General features: G+C 47.2%; 1 protein-coding gene across 2 annotated transcripts in view; it reads right to left on the bottom strand.

Annotated features, from left to right (window-relative positions):
• The window catches only part of AXIN1 (axin 1), a 71734-nt gene that overhangs the window by 13837 nt on the left and 38144 nt on the right, over positions 1-19753 (bottom strand). For both annotated transcript variants that reach the window (XM_032126035.1, XM_032126034.1), the window contains exons 3-5: positions 17728-17868; positions 10539-10635; positions 2977-3114 (exon numbers count right to left, since the gene is read on the bottom strand). In XM_032126035.1, coding sequence (XP_031981926.1) covers positions 2977-3114; positions 10539-10635; positions 17728-17868 — 376 coding nt within the window. The remainder of the gene's footprint in view (positions 1-2976; positions 3115-10538; positions 10636-17727; positions 17869-19753) is intronic.

The raw sequence follows: 19753 nt of genomic DNA, 5'->3' as shown, positions 1-19753 counted from the left end.
AGGTTGCAGGAACCAACTCTGCTGAATCTTTTCACTGTGCTCAGTCTGCAGTGAAAAAAACAACATACGTGGTGTGGGCTCTGGAGCCGTGTTTTGGGACCTCGCTGTGGTGAGCTGGGCAAGGCCTGGAAATGAGCCTGGTGGAGATCTGGGCATAGCTTGGCAGTGAGCTGGGCAAGGCCTGGAAAGGAGCTGGGGAAAGTTTGGCAGGGAGCCGGGCACAGCCAGGCAGTGATGCTGGCACAGCCTGGCAGTGCTCTGGGCGGGCAGGTGACACTCTGGGCGGGCAGGGAGCCCCGGTGCCATCACCACTAGATGGTGCTTTGTTGACATAATACTGTCAGAAAGCTCTTCCACCGGCTCCCACAGGCAGCAGCAGCCAGAGATGCAGCTCCAACTTTGCTGACTGCTGAGCTATTTTTACTCTCCAGCAAGGCTGGGGGTGCCCTTCCCTTTGAATTAGGAGCTGAGAGCTGCACTGATGAGCCACAGGCAGGCGATACCTTGCTGCAAACCTCATCCTCTGCCTTCCTCCAGTCCCACCCATCAGGCTGCTGCTGGTTGGGAAGGGAGAACAGCTCTGCTAAGCACGAGTGCCTCTTCGATCGTCATGCAAATGATTTTCCTCTCTAGTCAGGCAATGTTTCACATTCAAACAGTGAGAATCTCAGTGGTGGCTTTGCTTCTCCCTGGCTTATTTTCCATTTGCTCAGTTCAGACAGAGTGATCTGTATGATCCAATACTGATCTCTGTGACCTGATACTGCAGATTCCATGGGTGGACACGAGGCTGAAGTGTCTCAAAAACTAATAAGGGAACATGCACATCCTCTAATCCTCTGCCACGTTTCTCAGAATAATAAATGAACTCAGCAATTGCTTTTTGGTAAAGCGGAAACCTGACAGTCTTTTCAGTAAAAGGCATTTGGCTTCAAATCAGATGCCACCTCTCGATGTTACTGCATGATGTGGCTTTGAAAGGGAACCTGCAGGCTGCTCGGTATGGGGGAGAAAAATTCTTTTCCCCTAGCTTTTGCAAAGTATTTCCAGCTTCTCTGTTAGGCTGGTAACTGCCCAGTGTGACTAACACTCCTGATTTTCCCTGTGCAGCTGTGCAGGGAGCCATGCAGACCTGGGAATAGGTTACCCTGCAGTCCTGGTGTTCAGGTCACAGAAAAAAGCCCTGTGATCTATCAGGATTCCAGTTCTCCCTCTTGCTGATACCAGCAGCTCCTGCACCTTAAGTGCTGACCTAAAAAAGCTACAATTGCTTACTCTGAGATTTTCCTGAATGGCTAATGCCAGATGCCAGCCAGTCAACGAAATACATTCTGGAGACAGCAAAGAGGTTTAATATACAGCATTAGTGGGAGTCCTGGGCTTAAAAATAGATTAAGTCACACAAAAATGTGTTTAAACAGACTTAAATATATTCTCTGGCACATAGGTATTTGCTGATTTTATGGTATTGCTACTGGCAGCTTCTTCAAGGAGGCAGAGGGCTGGGATAATGTAATTTGGTCCAGGTGGGGGCTGCAATGGAGCCATAGCAAGAGGAGGAAGAAGAGTGTTCTAGGACTGTGTTAGCAGAAGATGCTGCTGATTACACTGTCTTTGCCTAGAAAGCAATAGTCACCAAACAGGAAAAAAGTGCAATTCCAGAAGAACAGGAATCTAATCCCAAAATAGCACCTGGCTGGCCTTTTCTGGCTGGATGCAGAGGTGTAGGGAGTTTGCTGGAAAACACTTGGAGCTGGAGGGGACCTTGCAGATCTTTCTGCCTTCCTCAGTTCTCTGCATTTGAAATGCAGACGCAGTTTAAAGCCAACACTAAAACCTACAGTTTTTTCCTGTTTAGGGAGCTACTAGATGAGCATTTTAAAATACTCCATTGGGGCTGAAGGTTCTTTCCTGGGGCCCCAGAAGCTCAACTTCCCTGAAAGCACAGAGCCAGCTGAGCCAGGCACCAACACCTCTGCTTTAAGGGAGGGCTGCAGGTTACGGAGCCCAGAGCCTTCACCTGAGGGCCACAGCAGCTAATAGTGCAGATCCCCAAAACTTTGGCACACAGGCCTGTAGCTACACTGAACTAGTGATGTTCAGTAACACCGGTGTCCTCTGGGATCTCTCCTCTATCCCTACCACAAGATGTGCAGGTACCCATGAGATGCAGTGTCTCAGAAGAAAAGCTATGGTGTGAATACTGCTGAACAGGGGTCTCACACAGGTAATAGCAGATGGACAGGATCTCACTCTCTCCCTCTTGGAGCTTGTTGTGGAGCTAAAGGCCTTGCACATCTCCCACAGTTCATCTAACAAATCCTCAGGCTCTGAGGGGCCCCAGCAGTACCATGGCTCACAGCACTCAGTGCCAATGGCTAGGTATCCCAGTGGAGTCAGTGTGTTCATCTGCCCAGGAGAGGGTTTTTCAATGCCACACCTGACCACTTCCAAAATTTCTAGGGTGTGCTAGGCACTGATGGGCAGAACCCTTTTGGTTGTGGTAGAAATGGCCTGATGGCAGACACAAACACCCCCAAGCACAACATCACCTGTCATCTGGTTACCATTTATGGGGGAAATAGGGATCACACAAAACCTCCTACGGGAAGGTGAACCCCTCTTACACAGTCCCTAGGGATTGCTCACAAAATCAGGAGAGCCAGGGTGCCAAAGAAGGTGATGCAGAGCATCCACAGCCCCTGAGTGATGGCAGAAGTGGGCACTGCTGTGCCATGGCTGGTATCTTCCACAGGGAGGGAGCACAGGAGCTCACAGAGCCCTGCATGGATGGGGGAACAGCATCGTGGAAGCTCTGGGGGTTCCAGGAGCCTCCAGGAGCCCTGTGCCAGTGATGACCACGGCAGCAGAGCATGGAACTGGCCACCCCAGTTGCTTCCACAGCAGCTGGAAGCTCCCTGTGGTACAGGGTAAACTGAGTCGCAGGCTGGCAGAGGAGGTAAGAATGTCACTGACCGCTCGAACGCGTTTAAGGCGCTCCTCTAACTTCTCCTCTGCTTCACGTTCCTTCTGTACTTCCTCCAAACGGTTGATCAGCTCTGCAGCAAACTTCTCTGGTTCCACGTGGATATCCTTTGGCATTCGGTAGGTACGCTGCAGGGAGAACACAGCACGGCTTAGCAAAGGATGCATTAAAATCCCACGTTTCTTTGGGAGCCTTTGATAACTGGAAATGCCAGTCGTTCCGGTGGGAGCTGGGGGAGGACAGGCGGGCAGGCACTCAGGTGCAGCCCAAGACCTGGGGGCTGGAAGCTGAGCCACCACCTCCACAAGTTCCTCAGCTGGCACCAGCTCCACACACCACCCCACCTAAGGGAAAGGTTTCAAAAACTCTTTCGGCACCAAATTCTACTCAGGGATGGAAGTGTGTGCTTTTCTCCCAATGGACACACGGTCAACAGGCATATCCTGGTCTCAAAGGGTGGCAAAATGATGTACAGACCTTTCAACCCCTCCAACCCCCTGTTTATAGCAGTTATGCTTTCAGTTTGGTAGAAGGGAGGACTCTGGTGCACACTTACTCAGCTTATCCCAGGAGGATCGGTGTATGCCAGTCAATCTCTGCAAATCTAGCCCACAGCCACAAAGGTCCCAATTCCCACAAAGCATCCTCTCTTGGTGGAAGATCCTACAGGATTGCATCTCAGCTCTTCAGAGCCGTCAAAGATTCCCTGCTTGCTTTATCAATACAGCACTCTTACAAGCACAGAGGTGCCATTTTTCTGCCTGCTCTGGGTGAATAAATGAATATTTATGGCAGTTCAAGGACATTCTTGATTCCTTATGCTGTTACTTCGTCCCTAAATTCCTGGGTTCTAGGATAAGAAGTTTGTGTAGTGAAGTATGAAGCTATCAGCTGCTGTATTTTCCCCCTCATTTTTATCCTTTCTGTATTATTTTTTTAAATAGGAGAAAAAGTAAAATGACACAGCAGAGATAAAAATTTAATTTGGAGGAAAAATAGTTGGAAAATTCAACAGCATAAAACTCTGCATTCCAATATTTCAATACTAACATGAGAGAAATATACACTCTATAGGACCAGAGATAAAATTAAATGTGAAGACGTGAGATAATTCATAGCAAAAGAACAAATGCAGCAGCAGAAGCAGACATCGAGCTTGAAAACTTTAAAGGAGGATGAGAGACCACCCGAATTTATCCCAGGCCAGACAGAAGATCAAAGCAGAACACTAAAATGCTGCTTTGCCTCAAAACCTGACAAAAGCATGCAAATCACATTGGCTTTTCTGTCTCTGCCAGCCAGAAGGCAGGGAAGAAAACCAGAGGCACTAAGAACCCACTGATGGCACTGAGAAGCTGAAGACTCTTTCATGACACCCCAGCTGGGTTGCAGAGGTCCCAGTTAAAGCACTGCTTGTTTTGTTTGCCAAGAGGGATGGGTCTTCCTGAGCCTGCCAGCAAATCTCAATCCCAGTGACCCATCTGAGCTGGGAACAGCCCCAACCAACCATTCCCGTCATCCTTGCAGCCAATGGAGAGGGCACAACATGTGTGAGGTGATGTCACCACCCTGGGATGACAATGTCTTTAGTGCCAACAGGACCTCCAGCCCTGCAAACCAGTGGCCTGTATCACAAGAAAATAAACTGCAGAAAAAGATTTTCATTAACAAAAATGATGTTCAGTCTTGAAATACTGGCAGAGCGGCCGAAGTGGCATGTTTCACCTTTGTGTAGTCCAGAAATGGGCTCCAGATGTGCTCCAGGACAGGGGAAGATGTGGCAGAGCTGGTTCCTGCTCTGTTACTCCCTGAGGAGCTTCTCAGGATGTCTCCCTGTTCCCCTGCATAGCCCAGGGGAGCACTTCTGGCTAAGGGATCCTGCTTCCTTCAGAAACCCCAACCCCGTGACCATCACCATCCTTCCTTGTGAGACCACACCAGCAATTCTCAAGGAGGGAATTCTCTCCCTTGCCTGACAAGTCCCAACCTGCTGGGTGACGTGTTCCCTCCCTCCTGCCACCTCAGGATGCCAACTCTCCCTGCGGTTGTTTATAGATGGCAGCACCAAGCCCTGCTCCGTTAGACACTTAATGAGCCTCATAAGAGGCAGCTGGGAGCTCAGCACTTACGGTCTTGGGTCTCCTCGGTGCAGCTACCACAGAAAAGCACAACTGGGAAAGAATTACCCTTTGTTTTCCTAGCCTTTGATGCAAGGCAGCATCCCAAACCAAAGTCTCTCCTGAGCCTGTGGCAGCAGTGGGTGCAAGGGCTGAAGTTTGCTAACTTGAGTGTCCAAGTCCTGTCACAATGAGGTGGTTCCTTGCAGGCCCAGCAATGGTAAGGATCTGAAGATATTTGGAATCATTGCTGTATCCAGGGAACTCAAAATAAGATGATTCTGGGTCTTTTACAACTAATACCTCAGCACGTTTATCCACGATCTCTCAAAGTCTGGAGGTGACTGAATCTCGACTACAGAAACGACAATAATCGAACCCAAGAATCTTTAGGATGAACTTGTTTCCCTCTCTCTTTGAAAAACTGTTGCATCTGCAAAACCCACTGCCCTGTCCTTGGAGCTTCCCACTCAGCACAACAGCTTGCAGAGGGCCTCAGCAGCCTGTTTGAGGGTGCGAGATGCAGCTCCCTCCGCAAGGGTCTCCCTGAGCATCTGAGATCAGTGCAACTGAAATAAGCCCCACTTCACCCCATGGATACCAGCTGCACATGCCCTATGCTGTGCTGGTGGGTACCTGTAAGGGTAACTCAGAGAGCTGGTGAGCAGGATGATGCTCTGAACATCACCATGGCTCTGACTTTATTCCTAGCTCAAAGGATGAGCTACACAGACTTCCCCAAAACTAATAGTATTGCAGAATAATGAATGCAAATTCCCTGTGCTGAAACAATACAGATAACTGCTGAGGGCTCTCTCTGTCTCCCTAGACAGCAAACATGGATTGCACTGACCTGGTTCAAAAGGCTTAAGACAACAAAGTGTTTGAAGCCTTTATCAAATGATGGGCCTGACTTCAGAAGGAAGACGGGGGAAATACGCTCCATCAAAGACCAGCCAGGCTGAGCCTGTGCCCAGAGCAGGATCCTTCAGGGCTTCAAGATTTTGAACCAGCCCCCAGCTTCCCATGGGCATACAGAGTCCTGCCAAGGGAGCTGTAAATAAGCTGCTTATTGTTCTGAAATCAGAAGAGCTTTTGATCCAAGTAAAAGGTGCAGCACTCTCCAAGAGCTGGCTGGTTTTTGAGGATCCAGCCCTTCAATCGGGACCACAATGAGGTCTCTGGACATTCTACATCAACAATTCAGAAAGGAAGCGCTTCATTTTAAAGACCTGTTTATCTACAGCTGTTTTATCGAATGTTTTATTTAATGGCACTAGTTAGATAGGTCTGTCCAGAACCAAACCACGCTGAGTTGGAGAGGCTGCAGAGGACAACAGATGGGAGACTGAATGCCAGGTGGATTGGGAAAAACAGAAATTGCTTGAACTGGTCTAGATGGAGCAATCTTTCATTGTGACAGCTCTGAAGAAGGATTTATTGGGGTACCTATACTAGAACATTGTCCTTGACACATGAAGTGTCTGAAGCTCTGGTACCTTTGTGAAGAAGCAGCCTGCTAAAACGTGACATACACAAGCTCTCCAGCTGTTCTACTAGGCAGCTGCTCTAACGTTTTCCCCTTCTTTTCTTGGAGCTGATGGAGCAGGAATTCCATGGATTTTGCTCCATGAAGCAGATACAGCTCTTGGGTTTTGACGGATTTCACCTTCCCTGAGAAACAGAGGCATAAGGACCAAGCTACACATCAGAACACACTGGCATCCGAAATGTGAAAAGGCTGAAAGGGAAGAATCTCACTGCAGTTTGCAGGTTCCCCTTGGGAAGCATCAGCCTCAACTGCTCTGAGATGAAACAGGAAGTTTTTCAACATTATACTGGGTAGAGGTTCCCTAACCAGCTCCAGGGATCTGTGGTTTGGGCTGAACTGTTTCTGACAGATGTGACTGGGCCAAAGAATTCTGTGCTGATAAATCTCCCTCTTCTACAAGAGATTTGATGCCTTCATGATGCCTGAGGGGCTGTTGTTAGATCACAAGTCAGTCTTGGAAATGAAAGGAAGATGACAGGCTAGAGAAGCCAAGAGAAAAGAACTTCTGAACATCCATGTTTCTTAGATTAATGCATTCCTCTGTGACATAAATTTTTAACAGATAAATGGTATTTCCATACCAGAAACACTTGTGGCAGAGCTCACGGATAGCTGGATTTCAGCATCCACTTCAGCAGCATTCAGGGATTAGCAAGGAGTCCCGCTGTGGCAAGGCATTTGAGGAAAATGGCAGAAAACAGCCGATGGGAATTCCGAGCAGGTTCCCAACTCACAGGAGCAGAAAGCTCATTTAGCTGCAGTTATCCAGGCAGCACGAGGCCAGGCTCCCCCTGTGCACTCCTCACTTGTACAGCACAGCACAGCAGTCACTCGAAACCTTCTGTTCTACCCAGGAACACCACGAAAGCCACCCTGCAGCATCCTTGATTGTGGGGCAGGAAAGGAGAGCTCCTGCCCGATGTTCAGGCCACAGCAAGAACATCATAAAATGGCTTCTTTATGCAGTTAAACAAACCAACCAAGCACCAGGTCTAATGCTTGAGGTTGGATTTTTCTGAATTTGCTGTGGAAAAAGAGGATCTCCCATCCTCTCCTGGGAATGGATGAATGCCAGAGCCAGGTACAGCCCGGGATGCTCTGGGCTTTCTCCCTTGCTTTGGGAACTTGCTTGCTCTTTCCTTCCTTAGCGCTCCAAGACTCTGCTCAAATTCAAGAGAGAGATGGAAAACCACATGAAAGCAACACTCACTCTCTGTATAATGTGTTCCTGCCAGAGGCACAAACCAGAGGTCTCACTGCTTGCTGGAGATCCTCCCCCACTGCATTCCTGGGCAGAGCGCCACTTCACAGAACACAACTTTTCCAAACTTAAGAGCACTGGTGACTGGGGAAGTGTGGAAGATGTGAGCTGCTAAGTGTGGAAGATACAGATCAGGGCCATCCACACAATGTGTCCTGCTGCTGAGCAGGGCGTCCCACATAGCCAGCACACGCTGTCACTACTTGGAGGCAGCATAGCTGCTGGTACCAGCGGGCAGCCTCCTCTGAACATATAATCACTGCAGTTTATAGCTTCTGGACCTAACTACAAGTGCTGCTATTAAAAGCAATATAAGTCCTTTCAGAATTTTGCATAATAGCCCCATAACTCACTTGTCAGGGAATGGGAAGGTCTGTAAAGGACTTCCGAAATGACTTTCGGAAGTAGGAGGTTCCCTATTATCAGTAGGAAAACATGCTGTGCATTCTGCAGGCGCTATCAGCATGGACTCTGGCTATGTCAGAGATAGGAGTCCATAAAGACCTTCACTCAAAGGTTGTGATTTCATCACTGCCACACGTTTGGAAGCAGCTAACCCCAGGTCCAGCCTGATTTAGCCACGGGCTGCGGGATAGCCCAAGCACTGGCTTCAGAAGGCAACGTTTCAAGACACATTTGCATGGCTCCTTGCTAATTTGAGCTGTTTAATTCAAAGAGTGTGCAGTTAGAGCTGAATTTTAAAGAGTAACTTTATAACATTTCACACTGGTGTTGTCAAAACACATTGTCTAATTACCTTCTCCTTTCTTGGCTGATTGATAAGCAAGGGCAGAGCAGTGCCTCTCTGAAGTCGATGCCAATTCTGTGTCAGTAATTGGCTGGCAGGAGGTGCCAGAGTGTCTGAACTAAACTTTTATTCCCTGGAGAAAGACTAGAACTAACTCAACTTCTCAGTCCTCCACTCCCATACAAATATGTGTCAAGATGCCTTTTTCCTTGGGACTTAAAATTACAGTGCAGAACCTAATGGGAACAGTGGATGTTTCACAAAAAAATCCTTGTGAAGCATCTGTGTGTAGTTTAGGAGGAATATGTAACTCTAAAAGACTGTGTAGGTAAGTAGGATAATATAAAAATTTATAAGCAGCAGGTGGGCAATTTAAACCTTGTTTTTTACCCCATTTTTAAAACTGGTTTCCAAAAAGGTCGATAAAATTTAATGCTAAGTAAAACTAATCAGCCTGCAAGGAACTGCTGCTGGAATGACACTTATTCAGTTCAACAAAAGAAATGTTTGGCAGATGGAAGTTCGTTAAAGTAGAGCTCACTATACATATTTAATGCTCCACACTCTGAGTTTATAACCTGCAGTTCATCGAGGCATTGCTAGTGCACACCATCCAACAGAAAGCCACTATTATTTTTATCCAAAAGGTAAAGCTACTGACAAGCTTTGAAGTTGGAGAATATTCAGTCAGTAGTTCACACTGTTGGGGAACAGCAACAACAATAACAACAAAAAATAAAGGCCAAGCTTTCAAACTTCAACTCTAACAAAGCCATGCTTACAGTAAAAATGGCATCAAGTGAAATAAAAAGGCACCCAGCCAGCCTTTTCAACAGCAACCACACTGTGAAAGCAACTGTGTGAAAAGAGAGGTGACTGAGCAAGGATGGCTATGAGCGTCCGCAGCCAGGGCTTTTATTGTCAACCCAGTGATCAAAGCACAGGAGACCCTCTTAAATCTAAGGAAAATAATCTAATTTAAAAGGCAAAACAAAGAGTGGTGGTTTTGGTGTGGGTTTTTTACTTTTAAATCAGATTAAAACAAGGGTGTATTTCTGCTGGTATTGTGCTGCTTTGAGCAGGCAGGATGGGAACAGCTGCGTCAAGTTTGAAGGCACTTCTGGAAAAAGCAGATGGAAGCTTTTTCTTTCCCTATTTGATTTGTGCTGGAGTCCAGCTGTCCAAAGGAGAAAGAAGCACCTTTATTCCCTACTAGATATTAAATGTCACCTGTAACTTCTCACAAAAAGAAAACAATAATAAGCAGAGCTGCAGATGGTAATGCAGAGCCCTAGCAGTTGTGCTCATCTTCCAAAGGCTGTTTGATCACCTGGAGCAACCAAGGAGACAGTGCCAGATAAATGAAATACTCCTGCACCATTTTTTTTCTCCTGCCTCGTGTCCCCGGGTGAGCTTTGCTGAGTCCTTGAGAACAGGTTACAGCTCTTCTGGCTGCTCAGTGCAGAAATACTGCTGGGGACCATTGCACTTCTCCCCAGCTGACCTTGGCTGAGAGCTACATCAGCCTCCATGTCCAACAGCCTCCTACACCTTCCACAAACACCTCCAGCTCACCTGAGGGCATGGAACTGCTTGCAGATAAATGCCAGCCGGTGCTTCCATTCTCATCCAGGAGAAACAATCAGCTACTGACTGAATGGTTAAGAAAAATCCTGTGCTTTGGGCAGCCCTGGATGGTGAGTTTGGCAGAAGGCTCCAAGCCTTTTCTTAGCACAATGTATGTCATCTTAAAGCATCCCCAAGTGAATACAGCACTAAGGGGGATTAAACTCGAGCACAAGCAGAGCAACTGTCTGCTAGAGATCTCACATATTTTGCATATTTACCCCTGGGAAGGAGATAGTGCTACTTACAGGAATGTGAGGTAGTGGCACGCGTCCATTTGCTTTGGCACTTTCTTGCATCTCTCTGCGATGCTGCTTTCGGAGTCTGTACGGTGGGATCCCATCTCTGTCGGAATAAAACAACAACACGCCCTGCTTTAGTGCCTTTCTCTGACACATTATGTTCGTTTAAGTCTTGCTGACACAGCATGGCTGGTAAGAAACCCCTTCATGTTTGCATGCCCAGAGTAAGAGGGACCCATGTGGGGAACGATGCTCACGCAGGTCCCTGAATCAAAGAAAGCTCTGGCATGGGGGGCCAGGAGGACTTACACAGCATCCACTGGGAGCAGAGTGAGGTAGGGCTCCTGCGACTGCTGCCCAAGGCAGAGGGCAGGGAGAAGGACTTGGACTGCATCCTGGTACCTTTTATAGTTGGTTGCTTTCTATAAAGAGCCTGTAATGTACACATTAAACCACAGGGCAGGCTAAGAGAGGGGGGAGAAGGAGGAGTGGGAGCTCAGTGAGCATCTGCTCCAAGGGGAACTTGGTCAGGGAACAAGGTATATATTTTTAAGAGAGCAAGACAGCTGCTCAAATGGCTTATCAAAGCAAGGGGGTATAAGCCCCACTGCTCCCAAGGCGATCTCTAGCTCAATCTGAAATTATGGGCTTGATACTGGGGTCACTGGAGGGAAGAACCAGCCCCCTCCCCAGGGGAGGCTGGACAAGGTTAGGAAGGGATGTCACAGGCAGTCACAACCAAGGGAACCAGCACTGCTTGGCTTTGTGCCTGTGCTGAAAGAGGTGGTGACAGAGGTCTCTGCAAAGGAAAGAGACAGTGGTGGCCACAATCCTTGGTTCTGACAGACCAGGAATTGGATCCACGGCTCTGCCATGAGCCTGGGTACACAGGAGTCAGTGGGTCAGAGGCACCAGTCTCTGCTAAGCACCCCAAATGGCAAAGCATCACTGCCTAAGTGTGACTCCAGGCAAAGAAAGGAAATGCATTTTTGTTCTCAGCATTGCCACCACCCTACTCACACCCAAGGGACCAGGAGAAGGTGGGTGAGTGGAGCCCAGTTACGAAAGGACGCAGACCCATCTCCTGTTTACCTTGGGTTCTTTGGGGAAAATCAACGAATGCAAAACCAAATGCCAGCCTGGAGCTTGGCAATTTGGAGCTTTTTCATTTCACACATTTCCCTGATTCAGTAGAGGTAACTGCTTGGGAGGGCCATGCAATACCACAGAGGTGGGTAGAAATGAATGGAGGGATTTAGTTTGTCCCAGCTACCACGTAACTTCCAGGCACATCTTCTACCAACCCCACACCCCTCAGCTGTGAAAAAGAGCCAGTCCTGACACATCTCACAACATGAGATGTTTGCATAGGCCAAATGTCCTTAGCACCTATCCCTCTCCCCAGATGCTTCTCCAGAACATAAACCAAACTGTTTCATCCACAGATTTTTAAAGTCAAGGTGCCATTTGGCAAGAGAAACACAGTTTATTGTGGTGTTTTGCCTGCAAACCTCCCGAGTCTCAAGCACCAGCCTGTGTGAGGATGGCCACCATCAGCTTTCATTCCCGTTCCCATCATGCTGGCTGCCCTGCTGGCTCCCTGGAAATGCAGGTGCGGGCAGAATCGCCACCAACCTACATCAGAAGAACCTCATTTCATGCAGTAACCCAGGCATCCAAAATGAAATACCATTAAAATAAAATAAAACAAAACCCATGATTAATGACAAGTGCTTTTTACCAGGAAGACAAACGAGGGAACGGAAAATGAGCCAGGCTAATTACAGCTCTGGTAAGTGGCTGCAGGTAATGTAGGAGGAGGAAGAGTGTGTTGGGAGCATCATCTCTGCTGTGCCTGCAGTGACACGGCTTGGGAGCAGGACAACTTCCCCACATGTTGCTGTACAGGGAACATGACAGTGTTCATTAGGTGGCTTAATTTTCTTTAATGATGAGAGTCACAACGGTTAAAGAGTTTCACCATATTGTGATGCAGCCTTTTCTAGACCGGATGGCAACAAAACAACTGGAAGTTTTCAGAGGGAAAAATAAAAAACCTGAGGGATTATTTTAGCTGTCGCTGGTCGGCATCAATAGTCAACATTTCAGCTTAACCAGTGCACAAAACCCGGGCGCCAGAACACAACTCGCACACTAAAGCCACACGGCCATTTGCAGGGAAAGCGGCATTATGTTAGAAAGTGCAATTTTTCTTTCTTTCTCTCTCTCTCTCTCTTTTTTTTAATTCTCCCCAGCAGCAGTCCCAGCGGAAAGAGCGACTTTTGTTCCCAGCACAGTAGCGAAAGGCTGATAATGGCCTCTAATCTATCCGGCTTCAAACACATGTTCAGCCCCGCTGTGCTGCCTTTGATGTCATTTTAACTAGATTCCCCAATGCCACCTCTGAACTTGGAACATTCCTTCGTTCAATGTACTGTGCCAACTCAACCAGAGGAAGCAAATTCAAAGATAAGCACTTTAATTTTATCCCAACAAAACCTTATTCAATAGATGGGGGGAAAGCAAGGAAAACTAATACCGTACTTTTGTTTTCCTTTTGTCAGGTAGCTTGCTTTGAGATATTTTCAATAGATAGAGAAATAATATATATATATATGAAAAAAAATATTAAACCTTTTTTACAGCACATCTACTTTTAGAATAAAACTTTCCCAAACTGTTTTTCCTTGTTTCATCACGTGATTTTCTTTAGCACCAGAAAGCTCAGAGCTGAAATGCAACAAGGGAAAAAGAGTATTTCTATTGTTTATTTAATGATAATGCAGTGAGTTTACTGTTGGGGAAATGTGGAGGCTTCCTCTCCTCTCCAAACTGACCTGCAAGAGCCTCTGGTGAGCAGTGGGTTGCCTGTGGCTCTGCAACTGGATCTGATCAGAGGTGTCTTTGCTCCTCTGCAGACAGGCTTCAAACCCAACCATTATGCCTAACACATTGGAAATCATCATTTGGGATCTTTTAAATTAAAAAGCTGCTAAACTGGTTTAAATATAGGAAAACTTGGGGTAATTCTGGATCCCTAGCCTTAGGAAAGACAGAAAACAAATCCACAGCCAAACTGGTATTTTCTACCAATTACTCTTATCAAAGCACCTCTGTCACAAGAGACTTTATTCACATAAAGAAGCATGACGTGAAAATCACCAAGCATTTTGGTTAAAGGCCAGTCATCCAAGGAACAGCATTTAATCTGCAAGACTTTTTGAAGGAATAACCACTGTCCTAAATCCCTTTGTTCTGAGGACTGGCCATCCCTACTCTGGAGCAGGTTTGACTGGAATTGGGGAAGGAGCATCTCTCTACCCATCCCTTCAGGCACCACACCGAGGGCTTCCCAAGTGCCTGGGGGAAAGCAAAGCTGTCTCCCAACTAAGATAAGCCAGGACACATGATAAGACCCAGAGGAAGGAGTATTGTTCAGCTGGAGCACAACACTGGGCTAAAGAGGAGACATTACCTCTTGTTTACCATGTAAGCTCTTGAAGAAATCAAGATAGATATGGACCTAATGTGTTTCTGCATCTGAATTGGAACATCACATGGAGATTTAATGGTTTCAGCTGCTGCCTTCTGCCTTCCTACCTACAGTTGCCTTAACTCGCCTCAAGCACCTCAGTTGTGACAACCCCTCCCACCCACAGACTCGCCTCCTCCACTTGGGAAGATGCTATCCCCAAGAAGGGTTATCTGAGACAGCAAGAGCAGTTTAGGACTGCTGGAAATGCTGCTGCAAGTCTGGGGCAGGCTCTGAGCAGTCCACGGGGCAGGCAGAGCCCCAAATCCCTGACCTACCACTGACCCTCCACCGAACATCAGCGGTGAGCGACTTGGTCCCACCTGCGGCCGCAGCATTGCCGGGCCAGTGCTTGCCGGAGCCTCTCACTGTGTCCTCCCCAGACCTTGCCTCCACACAAACCAGCTAAAACAACACAGCTGCCCTGCTGATTATAAAAACAGGTTTCAGCAGAGAGGACCAGAGCTGTTTTGCCTACAAGGGCAGAGGAATTCCTATGACACAGGAAGACTGAAAAATAATCAGCAGAGCCCAGGCACTTAAGAGCAATGTTTTTTAAGCCACTCAAAAAGCAAACTACTCCAACAACAGGGACTGATAACATTATAAAAATTCAACCCATTACAATAATATTTACCAGTGCCTGGAAAGACATCCTGTTGAAAGCTGGCCTTTTAGGTAAGTGTGCTTGTAACAGCACAGTTTTACAATCTGTTTGGTGAGCTGGCTGCTCCCAAAAAATCGCCCCAGCTCAGGAGCTCAGACAGGCAGAGCATCACTCAGGTCTTTGCTAGAGGCTTCGCATGCAGCCACTTCCAAACCCCATGTTGCTGGGATCAATCCAACATCAAAGCTTGGAAGGGAACTGGCGCAGCAGAGCACCGCAAACACTCGGTGCCTGCCTTCTCCACTGGCCTGCACTGAAGAGCATGCCTTGCTCTCCTGGTTTGTTAGCATTCCTCAATTAGCCAGTGTTTGCATCCCAATTGTCCAGATACATTTTCCCCTCATGGAGGGTATGATGGAGGTTTGTGCCTTGGATTGCACCTCGTTCACGTGCTGCCTTGGAGCAGAAGCCAGATTTCTTCATTATTGAGGGTGACTGCTGTGTGTAAACAGCACACAGAGGGAAGAACCTCGCTCATCAGCAAAAGAGGCTTTTATTGCCATTTTCCTCAGAGGAGGCCTAAATTCAAAGCACTGAGACATGTAAGTCTTGTCAAGCAGCAGGAGTCCCTTCTTTAACTTCATCTGGTTGTTCTTCATTTTTGCTGCCTTGAGCAATTCTGCAAAAATTCCTTTGAAACTCAGGAGGCAGATAGGTTCAGCAGTGCCATGTAAGAACCGAGTAAAATCTGGTGCTGGAGTTTTAAAGCATGTAATGAAGAGCAAGTGCTGAAAACAAGAGTCTGTGTAAGCCAAAAGTCAAGGCTGTACATCCAGAATCCCAGTTTGGGATTCTGCATGCATCCAGTTTGAGAGGCATAGAAAGGAAGGTTTACCCTTATGAAGTTCAAAACCTACTTAAAATGAACCACTAAGACTGGGTTAGTTATTAACAGAAGGCAGTGCACATATTGGTGGTAATTAAAGTCCTAGAAGCAGCCTATGGTGGGCATAGGAGGGATAAAATGCCTAAAGGAAAAAGGAGCATAGGATGGCCAATAAGAAATCATTCTGCCTGTGAAAGAAACAAACTGTGGATAGTGAAATAAAAATTAGGAGGGTGAAGAACTCTGGCATAAATCATCACAACTTATCACAGGTATAACCATCAGTGCAGCCCCATGAGCCTGCTGGACCAGTGGGAAAGGAAGTGCTAAAAGCTAATTAATTTTGAAGAGTTCTTACATCTGTCTCTCCTGATAACAAGAAGTTACACGACTCCTGCTAGCTTCAGAGCACTCCTCCACATAAATTGATGAATATGAAGAATTGCAGAAGGATGTGGCAGAGCAGCTGGATTTGTATCAAATGGAGCCTTTAATTAGCAGTTGTCTACAGGGTTCTATCCTGGGGGCATCCTCCTCCTCTCAGGCCCCTTTGGCCAAGGCCTGCCTCCTCCATTTTATAACATGATGTGGATAATGTGTGAGGAGCTGGTGTCAGGGTGCAGAATGGACTCACAGCTGCTCCTACATGGCCCCAAGCCTCTGTGGAGCCAGAGACAAGCAAGCTACTGGCTCAGGCAGGGCGACCACCACAGACACAGAACCTCCCTGGCCAAATTGCACACTCCCAGTCTCACTGTATGAACTGAGGGCAGGTGGGGAACTGTGGCAGCACCCATTAACAGCATCCATGGCACAGGCTGGAAAGTTTCTTCAACAAGGTCTGACAGCTCCTGACAATCACAGTGACACTAAACGAGCCTCTTGGAGGACTCTGTGTTTACAGCACTGCCATTAATAAAACCCTCTCCTAATTCTGTAAACCTGTCATCTCTCGCCTGAAGAAACAAAGGGTTTCTACTCTACAGAAAGACACTTTGCATTTGCACTACTAAAAACCAGACCAAACAGTGAATATTTTTCCCCAAATCCTTTTCTTCCTATCACAGAGATGCAGTCACAACAAAATCTCATAACCCCTTTTTTCTTCCTTTGCAGACCATCTTTAAGGAAGGCATCTCGTGGGTGAGATACAGGGCACTGTCATGAGAGACAGAAAGGGAAAACATATTTGGCTGGGGCTTATCAGCACAAGTTGTGTTAAAGTGCAGTGGTCACCAGACAAACTAGAACTGGTCAGACACCAATCCTTCTGCAGAGCCATCACAGGCTGAGCTGTTACTCCATCTGGTGTGCTGAGTCGTTTTCTGAGCTCGCCAGGGCAAGAGAGACACAGAGCTCCTGGAGTGAGTCCAGAGGAGAGCAACAAAGAGACTGGAGCATCTCTTATGAGGACAGGCTGAGCGAACTGGGCCTGGTTAGCCTCCAGAAGAGCTGGCTGAGAAGGGACCTCATCAATTCCTATCTGCAGGAAGGTTTCAGAGGATGGACCAGGCTCTGGTCTGTGGTGCCCAGCAACAGGACAAGAGGCAACAGGCAGACACTGATGCCCAGGAAGTTCCACCTGAACATGAGGAAGAACATCTTCCCTGTGCAGTGATCAAGCACTGGAACAGATTGTCCAGAGAGGTTGTGGAGTCTACCTCACTGGAGATATTTCGGAACCATCTGGACACAATTCTGTGAAAGCTACTCTAGGATGACCTTGCTTGAGCAGGGAGGTTGGACCAGATGGTCTCTTCCAACCTGACCCATTCTGTGAATTGGCAGCATAAAACCTCGAGAGAAATACCCAGGTAAGTAGAAGGCTCAGTCTAACATTCAGAAGATAACGTATCTCAAATCAGTTACTACAAAGTCATCCAACATTACCAATTCTTGCACCTGGCTTACAAAACATTGCAGAAACTCTGACCGAACACCATTTATTTTAGATCACTCAAAGTATTTTATGCTGCAAATGTTCCCAAGACTGGCAAAGCTGGGTAGCTTGCACAGTGACAAAGTAACCGAAAAGAGAGAATGATCATGACCGTGGTCTATTCAGACATTCCCCCCAAGCCCAGCTGTGGCAAAGCCTCTCTCCCAGAACAACCCAACAGCAGCACTGCTGAAGGCACACGTGGCTGTCCCCCAGGCTGGAGTTACTTACACACTGCTGTCTGTCAGAGACATGGTGTCGGCGTCGCTGGACATGCTCTGCTGCTCGCTGTCGTTGGCACTGGTGGCTGGTGCCAGAGCATAGCCCGTGTTGACATAGTAGGGGTTAACAGGCTCTCTCCACGACCCATGCCTGTGAGAGAAAAATGAGAGTCAAGTTAGAAGGACACAACCTTGATCATGCTCTGCATGACCAGGCAGAAAGACTCTGCCTGGAGCCCCAGCCTCCACAACGGGCTACAGAATAAGCTGTGTTAACAATAAGTTGCACTGATAGAGCCATGAACAATTTGACTCCTAACTGGAAGAAAAAGGGAATTCATTGAGTAATGAAGATGATACTGTTAGAGATAAGGGAGGGAATGAGACTATAGGGAAGAAGTCGTGTTTCCATCAGGGTTTACGGAGTCCATGGGCCAGCTGCTTAGCATTGTCATTCTATGAGCATCTAAAAGCAATACCTAGATAGTAAGACAGTGTTTTTCTTAGTCAAAACAGTCTTCTGCTCTTCCAGCAGGGAGGGATGTGTAGCACACCTCACCCATTCTATGCTTACTTTAACATCCCTCTTTACTCCAACATATTTGTAGAGGCAAGGAGGTGAAGCAAAGAAACAGCTGTTGCTCATAGCACATTACCTAAAACCAACCTCCAGTGTTGCACTGAGGTACATCAGACACTTGCAAATTCCACTAGGAAGGACCACCTAATCACACCAGCTTTTCCAGTGGACAATCTGCTCATGGATCTATGAAGGCTGGTTTGTACACAACCCATGCCTTGTTATTCAAGTACACATGCAGGCCAGCCTCCTTCTCTTCAGCAAAACATCAGGAAGGGAGGCTGCCTGCATGAGCTAACCTGGGAAGTGAGTTCCTTGCTCAGGAGGAGACCTGCATTGATGGTGAAGCAGCCTGTGAACCAAGCAGGCAAGAATTCCTTCACGCTGACTCTGCCACCAGCATAGAAAAGCCACCACTGCCAACATGCCTCCAGCTCTGCCACCCTGCAGGACAGACAGGCCATGCAGGCATTGTGTTCTCCTGCAAGTCATTTTGTAATTTGCCAGAAGAAGGAACAAACTGAAATGTTCACATCAACCAAACAGCACTTAATCCCCTGCTCTCCCTGCCTGCCCCTCTGCATGAAGAGGAGCATTTTCAAGATATCTTGAAGTTGATGAATTCCTGTGTTTTCCAAGCCCTGAAAATCAGAGTCCTGCTTCAGTTCAGATCACAAAGCTCATCAGCATCATCTTTTACTTAGTAACTCAGTAATCGGCACCTGGTTGATGTGGTTTGCAATGGGCCCTGAGCAAACATCTCCATGGAGGGCACATCATGCAATGTGTGCTTCCCTGTTCCGCCAAGAAAAGCATTTCTGGTTCTACTGCAGTGGTTAAAGTCCTACAGACAACAGAAAACAGCCCCTGCCCTGATGAGTTTATATTTTCATAAGACAAGGAAACCCATGAGAAACACACAGATGGAGGGACCAGAGGTGAGGAAGACACCAGCAAAGGGAAAATCTGGCAGTTTGTGTATATTTGTATGGAGTACAAACGCAGGACAGGCACTACATGAACTGGGACTGGCAAAGAGCCCATTTAAAGCAGAGGTTTTCAGATGCTGTTATGTAAAAGATGGCAAGTGGTGTACCAGGATGGAAGCGTTACCAAAGTATTTTAAAACCTGAATTGGACAGGGCTACAGCCTTCACCTAATGTATTGCTCACCCAGCTCCTGTTCACCTGCCCTTTGGGTCCTCAGCACACAACCTATTTTCCTTGTAATTCAAGGGATCATGGATATTCAGTGGTCACTAGGAAAAATCATATTGTTTCAGGTCCATTATGGGGTCAGTTAGAAACAAATTACTCTCCAACTCTCACAAAGAGAAAATGAATACTTTGTGTGCCACAAACCAACCAAAACTCCAAACTATTTCTCCTTGGATGATGAAGCTCAGTATAGTTGCAGAATGGTGCAAAGAGCATTCAAAACTGAGCCAGTTGAGGT

Source organism: Corvus moneduloides, chromosome 16 (assembly GCF_009650955.1).
Source record: "Corvus moneduloides isolate bCorMon1 chromosome 16, bCorMon1.pri, whole genome shotgun sequence".
NCBI lineage: Eukaryota > Metazoa > Chordata > Aves > Passeriformes > Corvidae > Corvus > Corvus moneduloides.
Note: the sequence above shows the minus strand (reverse complement) of the source record. Positions and strands in the feature narration are given on the sequence as shown.